Genomic DNA, 17,591 nt, shown 5'->3' on the forward strand with positions numbered 1-17,591 from the left:
GCCTCTGCCCTCTTTCTTCAGTCAGAAAGCTGTCCTGGGCTTCCTCTGCCATTAACTATTCTTCCTGGATTTGGTGGGGTGGGGACTTTGAGGGTGCTGCTGCTGCTAACAAGTTCATGGAGAGGGAAGGGGGGGGGGGCGGGGAGGAGAGTTGACACCCACCCATACACTCCACTCTGCTCTGCTCCAGGGATTTATCTTGTTCAGAGCACACTGGGGAGCCCCAGTACTGCTGCTTGCAATGGCCAAAGGAAGGAAAACTGCAGCACTCAGACAACTCCTGTGCTGCCTGATTGTTAGCAAGATTGCAGGTGCTGTCCCCTCCCCTGCCAGAAAAAAAATATGCCTGAAATCATAGTTTTCACAATAGTATCCCAGATGTTGTTAATAGTGATATTAGGGGCAGCTCAGAATTGCTGCTGATCAGTTTTCTGGCAAGTTTTCAGAAATTCTGAATGCATGGGAATGAGGGGAAGTTGTGTTTTTAGCTACTTTAAGATCTTCAGTCATCACTGTTCCTTGAAGAAGTTTTTTTTTTAAAACTAAACTTTCAAATGACATCAAACTTCCCAGTCTTACCTTGCTAGAAAAGTTTCAGTGCTATTATTTTATTCTTACCTTGCTTTTCTCCCTGCTGCTTCTTAAAGATCGCAGCTATGAGAGTAGTTCATGTTTTATAAATTCTTTTGCTCTTAAAAGATCTTTTCCAATGTGCCCAACTTCATGAAGTAGAAGCAGGTTTAGGAAAATACATCCTATTGCAGTAATATGTAGATATTTGTCCTTTATGAGGTCTCCTGATGCTTTTGTATTACTGGTATTGTAAGTCAGCAGAGGAGCAAATAACTTTCCCTCCTCCTATTTTCTTTAGTACTTCACATATTTCACTAATATACTCTGCTGAATGTCTGTTCTCCTGTTTCAGTGCTCTTGTAAAATAAATCTGACATATATGAAGGACTGTTTATGATTCCTTTCCCCTGTACATCTGACCACTCAACTTTAAGTGATGCCAGATGAAATGCTTCATTGATTTCTTTTCGTGCACAGTTTGCATTCAACGTTCATATTCTGAGTGCAGAAGAGGCTTGCTCAAAGAATGTCTGCTAGGTGCCCTGTATGATGGTATTAATAGTTTAAATGGTTCCTGCCAATAACGTTTTAGTGACTGATAGTGGAGAACTAGAAGCATATATTGCCCTTGCAAGAACTTGGTTAATATTTTGTCACTATACAGGCATCACCTTGTCTATAAATGAAGTCATTGTTGGGAGTCTTCTGGATATAGCTGGCTAAAACGCTTAGTTTTCCTGATGACTGAAGAGCTGAACTTGAGTGTACAGCACTTCCAGATGGTGGTGTCACAGAAGCTGAAGGACTTATGGATTTAGGATGGATTGTTGCAAACACAACCATTGTCAACGTCATCTCTTTTTCTTGACCTTCATTTCCACTCATGAAGGATTTTTTTTTTTTTTTTTTAAACTTCTGCAGGACATTTTACATGCAAGGATGTATTTGGCTATCCTGGTAGCATTTGAAAATGCATATTTCACTTGGCAGTATTTGCAAAATAATTTTTCTGAGTGACTTTCAGTGTGGAAATGCTTCTATGTGATAGAAGGTGGTCATATCATTTTTGTTAATAGTTTTATTTTCCTTCTCCCTTAAGAGCTCCTCCATGCTAGGTACATTTGGTTCCTACCACAGATCTCCTGGGTCAGGAGCTGGATGGAGAATCTATTCCAGCTCTTCAATATTCTCTTTCAAGGCTCTGAAGGCACAGTCCTCCTGCTATTTGTCCCAGTGACTCCACACAAGCAGGCAGGCTGGCTGCAGACTGTTAGGTCCCCTGCACGACTGAAGGTGTCCGCCTCCCAATCCACTGAGAAGAGATGTCTCTGTATGAGTGTGCTGCTCATCAGGGCCAGCCACGGAGTACAGCAGCTTCAGATTAGCAGCTGCTTCCCCCGCATGTTCACACTGTCTCCATACCAAACTCCACTTCCAAGACAGAAGTCACCAGAGGCAGGCAAGCTACCAGAAGGGCCTCTAAGTTTCTAGGTTTTTCCAGACCCTCACATCTTTAGCCATGCCCCTTGCTTCCACCCACTACAGCTGCGGATTTTTCACACCTCTCCCTGATGTAGTTATACTGATACAGCTCTGTGGTGTAGACCTGGCTGAAGAGTTTTTCTTAAAATTGTAAGAATCACTTAGTTGATTTAGTAACTAAATCAACTTTCGAAAACTTCAACTATGCACATATTTTTCCCCACAGAAAATGAATCAATTCATAGCTTCCAAATTCAAAGACTAGCAGGGTGGGGTGGCTGCAGCAAGCATTAATCCCGGAAACAAAAAAGGACCACTTTGCTATCATGGAAGATACAAGCAGGGTTCTTCACTGACTGATCAATTTCAAGACCCACATCATTCAGGTGAGGCAACTAAGGATAAGTATTCCCAGGGAAAGATGATTGGACACAATTCTTAAGTATAAACTTGTCTGAGTTTCGGCAGCCAACAGCTCCACTTCAGAACTGCCAAATTTCTGCCAAAGGAAAGACCTCCTGATTTTACAATCATTTGAGTTGTGAGTCAAATGTTTAATCAGGAAGTCTGCTTTCTGATTTAGGGTCCCCCTTTATATGGGCTGTAGTGATCAATGAAAGGATTCCTCATCCAGAATAGTATATATACTATTCTGGAGTGGAATTTTGGGCTGCTTCTATTTCCTTCTTGGTTGTTAAAAATCCACCAGGGAGGTTTTTCTGTTTGTACTAGAAGGAAGTCACCTTGCAGTTGAAGCCAGGACCTGAGAATTGCCTGATTCACTATCCTTAAATCCAGTAAATTTGTTTATACTTACTTTCACAAAGTTCCTATAACTCCTAAATCGTGGGATGAGGGGGAAGAGACCATTTGTAAAATGTAAGAAAATTGGAGGGTTCATCCATTTGAAGAATATTTTTTTGAATGGTTGTCTGCTATCCAGGATCTTAGCAACTGCTGCTGTCTGAATTAAAGGCCATGACACTAGCAGCAAAACCCATGGAATCCTTAGATGAGTGACTCATCTAAAGCAACAGAATGCAAGGTTTTCTTTAACACTGTCAAGAATTCTTTGTGTTTGATGGGGTCTACATAGGTCAGGTCAGTTAAACATGATAGAATAGCCCAGGCAAAACAAGTGGCAGCAAAGGACTTTGTAGGAAGGTTTGTAGTATCTCTTAGGGAAACCTAAATTTTTCATCATTTCAATTTTGGGGGAAAAATCCCTTCAGACAGGCTCATGTTTGGTGAAGTGGAGTCTACTGCTACTGCGACTTTAAGCAAGACCTGTCATTTTCTTTTGGTTCCTAAACTATAACATATTCTGTGGTCTCTCTCTCACCAGGACATTTGCCTTTTTCATGGTTTTCCTATGGACAAAAACTTCCAAAGAGGGTGGGGGGGGGGGGGGGGGAAGGGAGGAAAGGGTTGTTTTCAACTTCTATTTTAAAAATAGACAGCAAAACACCCTATTGGCTAAATATCTCCTTTTTTGGCTGGATTTCAAATGAGCACCACAAGTTCAATGAAGTCATATGGAATATCAGCATTCTTCAGATTCTTTCCAAGACGTTTCAGGGGAGACTTTTTCCCTTGGTAGTGGATGAAAGCTAACTTTGGATACAAAGCTTCTTCTACTTTAATTGCAAATAAATATGGTGGAAAGTCAGCATTTTTACTGAAGTACAACTGCCTTGCAATTCCTTTTTCCTCAACTGACAGTTTTTCCTGCATATTTTCTATGAAGGAGGTTGGCCAACTTGTGCACAGAATTAATTGCCTCATGAAATCTCTTTTGCACTTTTGCTTTGTGTGGTGTAAGATCTTAATTTATCAGCAGATCACATCATATTTTGCATGCAACAGCATTTGCTGATGTTTCCCTTTCGAATATGTTAAGTGTCATAGCAACTGATTTCAACTGACTTAAGAACGCTTTACTTCTTGGTAAATCCCTTGATTAGTTATACTGATCATTCTGTCTTCAAGTTTTGCCTCATTATCACTCACAATACTGAGATAATGCAGCCAATTTTTAAAGTATGTTTCCAGGCATGTTATTTGACTGTTCATTTGAGAGTCACCAGGAATTTGGGGGTTTACACACCGTTGGCATTCTTTTAACAAGACTTACGAAGATACTTCTGTAAATCTACAACATGTTTAATCAACATATTTGGTGCAAGGTCTTGTCCAAGTAGCTTTAGCCAATGTGATGTACATCCATATGTAACCAAAGTGTCATCATCTTGTTCTAAATCACTTCTCACATTTTGCATCTCTCTCATTGTCTGTCCAGTAGCTCTTAGCAAATGAACTGTATGGCTGTGGTGTTAATACCTTGGCTTTTCTTGCGAGTGTATGCAGTACTTTCCAGTCTTCTTATTGCTTCCAGAATCAACCACTGGCACATAACCCTCAGTTTTCCCTATCTGCACACAGTTATCTCTGGGTTATTATGCACATTACTCCAGCCATTATGTATTAATATGACTGCTTTTCATGTAATTCACTGAACACTTCTACCATCAAGCCAACAGTAATTACCTCTAGCAGTTTACCGGCTTTCAATAAGTGCTTTGTAGTCTGGCCTTCGGCAGGTGATTATTGCTTGAAAATTTGGATGTGTAACAGACAAGGGAACATTACAGTCATTAAAAAAAAATTCTGCAATTTTCAAGTCTCTTTTGTTTTAGTTCTGGAATTGTTTTTATTATAAGCCTATCCATTTGTGGTTGAAAAACCATACTACTACTACTTTGTTGCCGTTGGCTAACCTCAATCTGTTTGGTTTTTTTAAAAATGTACTTAGCAATGGCAATACAGTATTGTCATTATCTTCATCCTCAGTCTGATTTTAATACTTGGATCCGTTTAGCCAAAGTCAGTTGTTCTGATGTGTTGGTTCTTTCCACTGCATTTTGATTAATATTTCAGTCTGCCTTCTAACTCACTTTTTCTTTGCAATTTCTGTATGTAAGACTCTGCCATCTTCAACGTTCTCAAAATTAGCCATGAATTGGTCAAGTGGTCTTCCACCTTTACTCCTGCTGAAATATTTTACTTGAGTCACTGTATTCACAGAGTTCAATTGCATGGCAACCAGGAAGTTCAAGAGAAGGTACTGACTGGACAGTTAGTTTGGTAGTTTACCTCAAATAGAAGAACTTCTGAATCTGGGAATCCCTCTGTTTGCTAAACATATTATTTTCATTGCTAAACAAAGAATGGGAATTTCCAGATTCAGACGTTTCAGTTTCTGTTTGAAGTAGACAGGCAACAGCATACAGCTTTAGGTTGAGCCTCTTTTTTGTTTTATTACCTCTGATTAAAATTAGGCCATGTTACTGCAAAGCTATCAAGTTGCTATATGTTTTCAGTAATTTTCATTAATCTATTTTAATAGTTTTATTTTTCTCAGTTTCCAGATTAAATTGGGTTTAAACCGGTACTTACGAGTGCCCTGTCCTAAACTAGATTTTCCCAGGAAAATTGCCAACCCTGAAAGTCAGTTGGTTTACTGTTAGTTTGAGAGTTCAAAATTTGTTACAATTATGCATCAATAAGTCATCATGCTTTTCTTGTAAAGTAAAAGCAGAAATTTTTACCTGCTGATATTTTCTGAGCTCTGCTTTGATTGGGACTGGAATTTTATAGTTTTCCAATTTTTTTCCATCCAGAAGTTGCTCCAGAAAATGGCGCTCTTTGGCTTTCATTAGGATTAATTCTTCAGACATGTTCGGTGGATCTGGAATGCCAGCCTGAAATGATGATTAAAAATACAGTTACATTGTACAAAAGGAGTCATTTCTTATCTAGAAAGTGAATGAATGCGAACTAGAGTCTTACATTCCCCAGAAGAGCGTTTAATAAGCATATAGCAATTTTGCAATGTTATATTCCAAAGGCTTCCTTTATTACATACTTGAAAAAGGCCACTTGTTCGATCCCCAATAGGCTAGCTCATCCAAAGCTGTAGAATGGACAAAACATTTACCAAAAGGAAAAAGTGCACTATAAGCTTTTGTAAACAAAAAAGAGGAACATTGATCCTACCTGTAAAATTGTGAGGATGCTGGGCTGCTCTGACTTTACTAAATAAGGTAGTTTCACCAATTGGCTGATAAAAGACTGGAAACTTTTCTTCCTAAGATACAACCTACCCCCAAAAACTAGTAGATCACTTCCCCAAGAGAACTCAAATTCCAAACCATAATCTAAGGTGAGAACAAACTAGAAAGATAGGGTTCCAGTTGTTGGAGGGGTGTGAGTGAACACTACAACGAACCATTATCAGGACTTTTTAAAAAAAAAAAAAAGACAGTTGCTGATCTTAGGCGAAAAGGCAAAAGCAGAGAACTGAGAACACTGACGACCTATGGTGAATCACAGAAGTGTGTTGAGAGGCGGTTATAGGTATGAATTCACTGAAGGTGCGAAAGCCTCCTGGCTTCATGACTGCAGTGTTGGACCAAATGCTTGTAAACTGCAGGCTCTTGAGCAGTCTGACATGAATCAAAGGATCTTTTTGGCAGCCTAGGAAACTTACACTTCGCCATAGGTAAGGCACGTTTTACATCAGGTTTCACCTGGATTCTGAGATTAATGACCTAACAGCTAAGTGAACTGGGAAGCAAACATCAGCCTTTGCCTGTGCTTAAGAAAGGAGAGAAACTGTTTCTTTGCCTCAGAGAGTTTAAAGGTAGATGACACTGTCCCCACTAAGTGTCTCAAAGTCTTCTGAAGGAAATTGTCTAGCATACTATTGACCAGAGGGCTCCAAGTACTGGTTAACTGGGATATGGGGTCCCAGTCCAGAAAACAATTCCCTTCTTCTGAGCTTCCAAGGATGGTGGGCCTGCAAATGTGATGGTGGTATTTGTGGCCTTTGTGCAAGCTTCAATGTCACTCACTGATGACTAAAACGGGAACAGTGGATGGGAAGATGTTGAATTAAAGAATATGAAGCCAGTCCCAGACCATAATTTGGCAGTTTGTCTGCTCCCTCATTTTGTTTTGTGTAGGGGGAAAAAGAGAAGGCAATGATGGCTGCAGTTGAAAAGGACAGAATGGAACCCCTCTCACAGAAGAGCATGCCAGCCTATTCCTGAAGCCTGACTGCCTCAGGTAAGTAGGGATGATGATGAGAGATTTCCTTCTGCCTTAATCTCTTGGAAGTCAGAGTTTAAAAACCACCCAATGTTCAGATTGAGGTGGGGTTGCCTGTTCCCCTTACCATACTTCCCCAGTGGTCAGCCACCACTTTCCAGATAGATTCAATTCCAGCTGGGCAGCCCTATAGTACCAAACCTAGGGACAGGGTGAACTCAGTGGCCCTCTCTACTCCCTAGTGGAAGAGTGGTTCTAGGTGGCAGAAAAGTCAGACCTAAATACCTTTAAAAATCTTGCCCATAGGGCCTACTCTGGTACCATGTTTGAGTCACCTACAAAATGCCTTGAGACTCCTCTTCTGATTGAGCTGCCCCCATCTTTACTTAGCTGACTGAAGTGTCAGATTTCTGTCAAGCCAAAGAAGTGACTGATTAGTGGGGGTTGGCGGCTAGTTGAGGAGATAAAGCTCCAGAATCTTCTCAGCCACATGCTAGTGCTATTTAATAAAGGAAAGGAGCAAGCAACCCAATTTTCAGATTGTTGTAGTGCTCCAATCAGCAAGGTATGCAGTTTTATTTTGATTTTTTAAATACAGTACCGGTTCAACCACCTTTTCTATTTTATATTTAAAAAATGAAAAACAAACAAAAGTCCTGTGTCAACTTACAGCAAAACTGTTCATCAATAGAAGGTACAAGACAGCAATGATAAATTGAATTGTTTACTCTGTAGTATCTCTTCCAAACATTTTTCTAGTACTATATTTTCATGGCTGATTGGAATGAATATAGTGAAGTTAAATGATCAGAGAAATACAAAAACTGAGTACACTGAATTATCAACTTCCAAATACAATCTCACAACCACTTTAAAATAGGCGTTTCACTGTTCTGCTTGATTAGGAGCTAATATACATCAGAAATCCCATGTTTGTTCATAGCTCTTTTACTCATTCAGCAACTGAAGAGATCAGGTGGCAATCCTGACACATCCTCCAAAACACACACATTTGGGATAAAGTTTCCCTTCTTCTGTAATTAGGAATATTAAAATCAATTTTCATACTAATGCCTGGACCACAGTCCTGACAAAAAAGGACTGCTTCTGAGGATTAGACGTCCATTTTAGGAGACATTTACAAAATGTGTTGATGGATTACCAAATGGCACTTTTGCTTATTTCTTCTGTAGAGGTTGATGGTCTTTCTACACAACAGACTACCACGGAACAAGTCCAGTGGGCTCTTCTCCCTTCTGTAATCAGTCTGTCTGCAGCTGCATGTGCTTCAATACAGCAGTAACTCATCCACTTAACTACGTAGGATTTACATGCTTTTAAGAACAGACATTTAGGATGGAATGAGAAGAGATGTAACCCTGAATGAATTAGTTCCAAATTAAATCTTCCCCATTCAGAAATGTGTACATTTGGTGTTTTAAAGAAGGTCCAATCTCCCAAAACCAAAAAGCAATCATGAGAAACTGAGTGGGAGGAAACATTTATAAAACAAGTGTCAGTGTTGCTGGCTACTTTAAGGGGGGGTGATCTCAGTCCAGGCTACTAAAGATGAGCTCATTTAAGGGGAACAAGTCTATCTTGATAGTTAATTGAGGAATGAGCACCTGGACCTGATAAAACACCATCAGGGTACTGTTGCAGGAAATGCTCACAGAGACAGACACTCCCCTAAGGGGGAGAGACTGTCAGAGATCACAGCTGTGAATCCTACAAGTTCAAGGGGAGACATTATTTCAAGTTTATTTGTGGATTTAATGAAGTGGAACCCCAGCTGGGGAATTTTGTCTTGCACCCTTTTGGGCTCTATGGAGTTCTTAAGGTGTCTTGAAGGAAGGGAAACTGAGGCAGGGAATGTTTGCAGCACCACACTAGATCAGCAATGGGGACACCTCATGTGACAATAATGTGAATGATGGGAACAAATCAGTTTCACAGACCAATATGGATCATGTGGTATGGTGGGATCATTTAAACATGTATAACCTTGCATTTGGTTGTATTATAATGCATCTAAACACAAAGAAAACCGGTTGCACTTACAAGATGAAAGACTGTACCCTTGAATGCAGTAGCACTGACTCTGGAGCTACTGTAGACAACCAACTGAACATGAGCTCCCAGTGTGATGCTGTAGCTACAAGGTCAAACATGATTTTTGGTTGCATGACTAAGGAAACAGCAATAGCAAGGTACTACCTCTCTGTATACCACATTAGTGAGGCCATTAATGGAATACTGCATCCAGCTCTGTTGTCTGCACTTCAAAAAGGATGTTGAAAAATTGGAAAGGGTTAGAAAAGAAGAGCTAAAAATTGATTCAAAGTCTGAAAATCATGCCTTCAAGAACTAAAGCAGCTCAATCTACTTAGTTTGTTTATCAAAGAGAAGGTTAACAGGTAACCTGTTAACTGTCTACAAGTATGTACATAGGGGAAAAGTTTCCAGCTCATTAATCTAGTAGAAAGAGGCAGGCAAAAATCAGATGTTTGGAAACTGAAGCTAGACAAATTCAGACTAGAACAAAAATGGTGAAAATATTTAACAGTGATAGTAAGTAGCAACTGGGACAATTTACTTAAGGATGTAGTAGGTTCTCCATTACTTGAAGCCTTTAAATCAAAACTGAGTATTAAGAGAGAGAGGCTATAGCTTTAATAGAATTAAAAGGGACTGATGCAGAAGTTACTGGGTAACGTTCTTTGACCTGTGCAGGTCAGATAGATCATCAAAATCTTCCTTTCTGGCCTTAAAGTTTATGAATCTATGTTAGGCTTTTGGCCACATGACTATTTCCCACTTAAGGATGTGAGAGAACCCTTGAGATTTTCCTTTTAGAGGGAGGACTGATTGAACCAGAGGGTTGTTGGGATTTTTAAACTCTTTCCACTTCCTCATGTCCAAAAAGCCTCCCATATCTCTGATTGGTGAGAATAATTCAGCTTGTTGAGCCCCAACTGCTCAGAGAGACTGGTCCACCTTACAGAGATGTCTTTGAAGGCATCTTAGCCAGAGATGAATGCAAAGGCTCCACCCTGTTGGCTAGACTAAGCCACTTTCTGACAAGTTAAAGGTCCACAGAGGTGCCAGAGATTTACTTCTGCAGTTTCTGCGATGGTCTCCTCTCAGATAAATTAATCACGCCAAAACAAGGAGGGGCTCTATTACAACTAAGGAGAGAACATTTGTTTAACGTTTCCGCTAGAATCCAGTTTTTCCTATTTGTTCAATTTCATGCTACCACACTGCACCAATCTTAAGTGTTCATAGAAGTTACAATAAATTAAATCAAATTCTTACAATATTTTAGTTAATATTTATTTGAAAAAGGGAATCAAGAAGGAATTAAGAACTCAGGTGGGAGTTTCTAGATTCATGAGCAGATACTGATCTCCAGAACCTATGCCAGCATATTAAGGTCCTTAGTCTCTGCTGTTCCCTCCCAGGGCTTATGCATTTTCTTTTCCTCCATAAAAGGCTGCTTGCCATCCAGTCATTAACAGATAATCAGAAAAAGCCATCTCAGTTTCCTGAGTTTTATATTTAAAAACAAATTAAAAACTAAAAATCTGTCTAAATCTTTGGGGGAACATTCAATTCTAGTCTCAATGCATATATGACTCAAAAATATCTTTATTAAGGTTTTAATATAAAAACTTAAAGTGCTTTACAGAAGGGCTAGCTTTTAATTCTAGTTCCACTGCTGAACAGAGCTGTGCTGTGCAAATAGCAAGGGATTAAAAACAAATGTAAATGTAGGCCCAATCTATTTATCTAGTTAGCAAGGGTGCTCAAGTGTCTTTTTTAGAATTAAAATGTTGTAGCTTTAGTTTCTTATTACAAGATCTTCCTTTAATTTTTTGGATATTGGCAAATCTCATTCTAAAAGTATATTTAATGTCTATGTTTAGTCAAATTCCATGTCACATGTCCATAGAATTAAAGTAGTTCAGTTAGTTTCTTCAGAAGAGTTTTCTAATTGAAATTGATAATGGTCCAAGGGCTCAGATATTCCTCATGAATTATCGAGACATTTAATTTATTGACGAAGAACTCTGTTTTACTTATTTATAACCTTTACACTGAATATTTAATATAAATACATGAAATCGATACTATTGTCTAACCTTACATCCTTGTACTGCATATTCATTAAAATTTCATCCAATGAACAGTTCTCCCCCCAGGCTAAGTCAGTCACGTGAGTGACTTATTACAGATTGTGGGAGAGAGTCCTACTTTGGGGTGAGATTGGAATGAATTTTGCTCATTTGTACCAATTTGTGATTAAGCGGAGGTACAGAAATCGACTAAAGCTCCAGATGTTTTAAAAGAAAAAATTAAAAAATAAAGGTAGTTTATACATCAGCATGAATGTAACGGTGAACTCAGAGAAGTTTGTTGACAAATGGTTCAGAGGAAGAGAAGGAGAGCACCAAGTATACAGCCCTGAAGGATATTAAAAAGGTGGCTCAACCCTAAGGGAAATGCAAATAAATGGCTAGGGATACAGAATCACCAAGAAAATACAGTACTCCAGAAGAACAAAGAGGAGAAGATGTGGAGCAAGAAAGTAATGGACAGTGTAGTGTCAAAGACAGATAGGTTAAGAAAAGTGGGGAAGAAAACACTGCCAAGAAGAAGTCATTAGTAACTTTGGTGAAAACAGCCTGTGTGAAATAGCAAGCCAAGTTGCAAAGGATTAAATAATTTTAAAAGAATAGGACCAGACTATTTGCTACTCAGGGAGTTTAGAGATGGAGAAGGGAGGAAGGGGCAACAGTTAGAGAGACTGAAGAAGTTGATTGAGAGTTCTCAAGGCAGGAGAAACCAGATTGTGCTTGAAGATAAGGAAAAAAGAGGAAACATATGAAAGCAGGAAACTATTGAATTGAGGGAACCAGTCAAGAAAATAATAATTTTTTCCCCTAATGTATTAGTCTAATTTGTAACAGAAAAAGAAAGATCTCCTTTTCTAAAATTCCCCCCCCTCAAAAACCCTACCACCTGCAGCATTCTATCCCTCCTTCTCAGCTCCCCCAGCTAGATCATCAAGTCCCTTCCTGTTCTTGTCTCCACTCACACATCCTCTAAAATGACTCCAATCCCTTTATCATTATACATTCAAGTTCCTTCTTTTCAAAGTGAACCCTCTTAGGTCTCCCTTGTGAGCCAGCAGGGTTTATTAAACCTCCAAACACTTCTGAACCAAGGCAGAACTAAATTTTGGCCTTTGTTCAGAAATTTAGGTATGTGTTAAAATCCACTTGTCACCAGAAAGTTCTCTTTAAGACTCTAGTGCTCATGAACATACATTTCTCTTACGGCAATTATCTGGTGAAGAAATATTGGTTTCCTGAAAAAGAACATTTACTTACCATACAGTAACTGTGGTTCAACAGGCTGCAGTCAGTGTGGATCCCCCTGTAGGATGTGCATGAAACTAGAGCCTTTAGAGTGAGAGGTCTGCTGGGGCTGCACATGCACATCTCTGTGCCTCCTTGCACTCCCCTACAAGGGCATGGCCAGCCCTTCCCTCCATTCCCTCACAATTCAAAGCCCATATTGTGAGGGCTCTGAAAAAGCAGGTATGAAGAGTGGGTCATGGGATTCATACCAACTACATTACTTAGAAAGGATAAGTAACCAGTCTTCAGTAATTGTGGTTCTTCATTTTTTGAGTATGCCTCAGTTTGGATCCCACTATAGGTAACTGGCAAGCAGTTACCACTCTGGAGGTTGGGAATGAGGAGTTTTACCTGTGTTAGTCTAATGACTTAATTACTGCTCTCCCAAACTTGGCTTCAGACCTAGATGCCATGTTGAGGGCATGTCTGACAAGTCAGTGGCTTGCTCAAGGTTACTGTTTTGCAGAATATACATATCAGCATGTTTCTGATGCAGGATAAGACACTGCCTATGTTCTGCTAAGAGTGTACCTTGACATTTGAAAGGAGATGCTTACCAGCTAACTGATAAGAGATGGAGAATGCAGTGTGGGCCCACCTAAACATTCCCGCCATGAGATGGCTTGATCTTTTGATGAGCTGGATATAGCCACAACAAGAATCTAAAAAGCTTAGGTCCTGTTATAGTAGGTCAAGGACCTGGAAATAGCCAAAGTATTCAGCTTCTCTCCAGTATTGAACGTGGCTTCGAAACAAAGATTAGTAAATTAATCGTTTTAGGGATGCAGTTACGTTGTGGTCTCGCAACCAACCTGTCCTGTGAAAAGATGTGTAGGGAGATATGGCCATAGGGCTTGAATTCACTGACACGCCATGCTCATACAACGACAAGAATGAAGACTGTCTTAAAGATAAGAATAAAACAATCCTATGATGACTCAACAAAAAACAAAAAAACAAAACCAGAGGTCCCATGTGAGAGGAGAGTAAGTATGCAGGAGACCCTTGAGGAATCTCAATACTATCTGATACAAGCAGATTGAGTACTCTTACTGACCTGTCGCATTCAGATATTGCTACAAGGGAGAATTTGAGAGAACTAAATGCTAACAGTATGTCATCGAGGATCTTTGGTCATCACAGTTGCTCCAATACTGCAGCCAAGATCCAGTGTTATCATTTATGTTGACTAGCTCGTCATAGGTACGAGATTTGACAGGAGCACTGCTTCAGGCAACGTTCATTTGTTTGTCTTGAGACTCTCATAATTAACGTGGGGTCATTCCTCAGCTTCTGCTTGATCATATTGTCACCAGTCTTCACCACCACAGTGCTAGCTGGCTTTAGAATACACCAATATTTTTGTTCAAGGTCAGTGCCTTCAGAAGTTGTTTTGAAGGAGTCTGGTTATCCAGGATCATTGGTATTTATTGGCAATTGTAATTCTGTAGTCTTCTGCAGTGATTTTTGGGGTAAGGGATTTTCAGAGGAAAAGCTCTTTCTGGATTTCAGCCCTATTTTTCTTGTAAACCCTGCTTTAAGTGCAAAAAGTCACTCTGCTTCAACTGTGGAATCACAACCAGTGTCTCCATAATAATGGAGTAGCCATCTGTTCAAAGTGTAGGAGTAAACCTTTACAGTACTAGAAATCATCTTTACAAAATACAATTAATCAAAAATGAAGGTGTGTGTTTAGTAAGTTTGTTCATTCGCAAACTCATTTGTTTTGCCATTTATAAAAATAAGAACACAGAAGGCAGCAAAGTTCAATTTAAGTTCAGTGTAAGCAAAACCATGAAGAAAACAGTCTAGTTTAGAGAAATTGCTTGATACTAGATTCAGTTCTGAATCCAGAAAAAACCTTAGTATCTTGAGTCATACACAATCTTGTTAACAGTTCTCAAAGAGCTGCAACTCACGGAGTCATATCACTGATGAAAATCCAGTGTAAGTGAATTTTGAATCCTATATTCTATTACCATCTACTGGTGAAAAAAAGTTACTCACAAACAGTATTTTCTAGACTGCAACACTGGGGAAAACCTTAAAATAAGCAAAATTTAGAAGAAAGATTTAACTGTGTTAATGATAATTAAAATAAAATATCCGATAAACTGGTTCCTACTTAATGTAGTTACAATATATTTAACATTCTACTTGATCTTTATTTAGATTTTCAGAGGTTACCCAATGTTAAAGGTGAATGTATACCATTTACCAGAGTTTTATTTATTTTCCATGACTAGCATTTCATTTTCCCCCCTTTCGCTCAATTGAACAGTTTTCTGTGCATTTCTCATGACATAGTAACAAGAAATATTCATTGGAAATCAGGGTAAAACACACTTTAAATGTTAACACGTGGGTCTCTTAAAATAATTGTGGAAAAATTAGGAAGAGTAGAATAATGCACAAAATAGGGAATATTTGATCTTACCTTAATAAGGTGGTGTTACACACATCATCAGCTCTGAGATTTTTTTTTTTTTTTAAAAAAAAAAAAAAGAGAACCAACCACCATACTGGAGTAAGTTGTCTAAATTTAGAAAAATGCTAATGGAGGGTCCAATTTTGCCCTTACATACACAGGTGCCCCTTCTAGTTACTTCTATATGAACTGAACCTATATGAGAGCTGAGTTGGTTCCTTAGACTCAAGAATTGGCAATCTTCAATTTGTGGTTAATGAACAATAAAAGGGCAAAGACCACACCCCCACCCATAAAAAGTCCAACTTACCTCAAGGGGCATTAGTCTAATTAGTGTTGCAAAGCACTGAGTAGCCATGAAACGTACACTGTCCGTCTGATCACTCATTCTACCCAAAACTGGGACCACTAGAAGGACAATATATGGAACAATACCAACATCTAGCTGTTCCATTACAGCTGGATTCATTATTAAGGAAATATTTTAACCAGTTCAATACCTTCTTTACATTAAAACCACAATGGTATATTTTGTACTTGTGATTAGTAGTTAAGACTTCAACAAATCACATCCTGTACATCAGCAAAAAAAATTTGCATTAGCATCAAGTCAACAGGAGCAGAATTTTATACAAATACATAGTGGGAGACAATTGGTCAGGCAATATTAGAAAAATTAAATCATTTAAGGACAAACGACTTCTAGAAATGCTGCAATTCTTTGAAAGGGATACTGAAAACAAAAGAGCTTTCATCTCTCCAAAGGACTGCCAAAGTTAAGTTAAACCTAAATAGAAATCATGTTGACATTTAAAAAGTCAGATATAGAATGACGTCGATTACACATGTCCTCAGGGAGAGGAATCTTAAAAAAAAAAAAAAAAAAAAAAAAAAAAGAAGTGCTTAGACTGCCAATACAATCATAAAAGCCAGGAAATCACTTAAGTCCTTGGCCAATCTTTATCAACCTCAACCACATTTGCGCCTTCTCCAGTTCAACTTGCCTGCATTCTCAACCCACAAATATGCAACCTTTGATTCTGACCACATGGAGGGTTAGAAATTGGATCATCACTAATTATCTGAAATGTTGTATTGAAGTAGAGTGTTAGTGTATATGATGTAGATTTTTAGTTGATATTTTCCTAGATTGTTAATGGACAGAATGGTTTGCTTCTGCAAGATTTAGTATTCATCTTAGGAAATAATTGTTTGTAGCTTTAGTAATGTTATTTAGGTATTGCAATGAGGAAATAAGCATTGCACTTTTTCAAATGGTTATGTGGTTGGAATTAAGGTTGCACATTTTGTGTTAAGGAGGCACATGAACTATGACTAATGGATATGGGAAAGGTAAGGTGGAGAAAGCTAAACCTTGCCATTCACAATTATGATTTAGGTGAGATAAACCATAAAAGAGGCAGAAAGTCACTAGTTGTATCCATCTATATCCCCAGTCACTACCACAAGCCTAGTCTCCCTCCCACCACCGTGCTTCCCTCTTCTATCATGTGCAGCTTTTAACATAAAAGAATATAAAAACCTCAATGTTTACATGAGTGGCGTGGTGGGAAACGTGGATAGTGGATACATGGGAGCCAACTCTGGGAAGCAGGGTGCTGTGAGGACATGAACATAATGCAGGAGAGAAGATTACAAGGGTGCTCAGAGCTGAAGAGGGTTGGGCCATGTGTGGGCTGTGCATGAGGAGGATGGGAAAGAAGTGGGGTGGGAAAGAGCACCAATAAACTGGTTATGGTTCACCAGAATGTAGTTCCTATAGGCTCCTCCTATGCCAGCTTAGTCCCCACATACTTGTTCAACCCCTTCAGCTCCCCATGGTATGGGTGCATCAGGAAAATTGAGCAGGAAAGGTAGTAAAACGTGAGAATTTAAGTTGAGGAGTGGGGCTAATGGGTGTTTGCAGCTGTACAGATACAGCCTAGATACTTTATATCAAGCATCAGCACTTAAATATTCCACCAATGCTGCTGCCTTAAAATCACCTGCTCATCAGGCAGCAACCTCCAGGAATCAGAGATTCTACACAAACACTAGTGCAGGGGATGACAAACTTTGTGGCCTGAGGGCCACATCTGGGTATAGAAATTGTATAGCAGGCCATTAATGCTCCAAGAGCAGCTCCAGTCAGGGCATCACTGGGCCCACATGGTAGGAGAAGGTGAGGGAGGGAAGGGGTGAGGCTAGGAGGGGAAGCAGCTGCCATCGTAATCCAGCCAGAGCACTGCTGAGCCCATTGGTGGGAGAGGGGCAAGGGAAAGGTGTGGGGCTGGGAAGGGGAGCGGCCACCACACAGTTTGTTCCGCAATCTTTCTGAGGACCACCTTAATGGAGCTCTTGGACCACTGGTTGAGTTGGAGGGCCTGATAAAAAGCTCAGACAGGCTATATGTGGCCCGTGGGCTGTAGTTTGCCCACGCCTACACTAGTGCATTGAGAGCTCCCCGGATAGGTGACATGGCTGTCTAGCTAGACAAATGCAAACAAATCTGAGGACAACGGCAAACATTCAAAAGTTAGTAAATATTTTCCTAAAAAATTAAAGAGAATTGC

The 17,591-nt window shown here is 39.5% G+C and overlaps 1 protein-coding gene across 2 annotated transcripts in view; it reads right to left on the reverse strand.

The window, feature by feature from the left end:
- BTAF1 (B-TFIID TATA-box binding protein associated factor 1) overlaps positions 1–17,591 on the reverse strand; it is a 91,181-nt gene that overhangs the window by 16,622 nt on the left and 56,968 nt on the right. For both annotated transcript variants that reach the window (XM_067552884.1, XM_067552883.1), the window contains exons 25-26: positions 15,329–15,477; positions 5,664–5,816 (exon numbers count right to left, since the gene is read on the reverse strand). In XM_067552884.1, coding sequence (XP_067408985.1) covers positions 5,664–5,816; positions 15,329–15,477 — 302 coding nt within the window. The remainder of the gene's footprint in view (positions 1–5,663; positions 5,817–15,328; positions 15,478–17,591) is intronic.

Source organism: Emydura macquarii, unplaced genomic scaffold (genome assembly GCF_026122565.2).
Source record: "Emydura macquarii macquarii isolate MOO-44397 ecotype Brisbane River unplaced genomic scaffold, CSIRO-AGI_Emac_v2 contig_1390, whole genome shotgun sequence".
NCBI lineage: Eukaryota > Metazoa > Chordata > Testudines > Chelidae > Emydura > Emydura macquarii.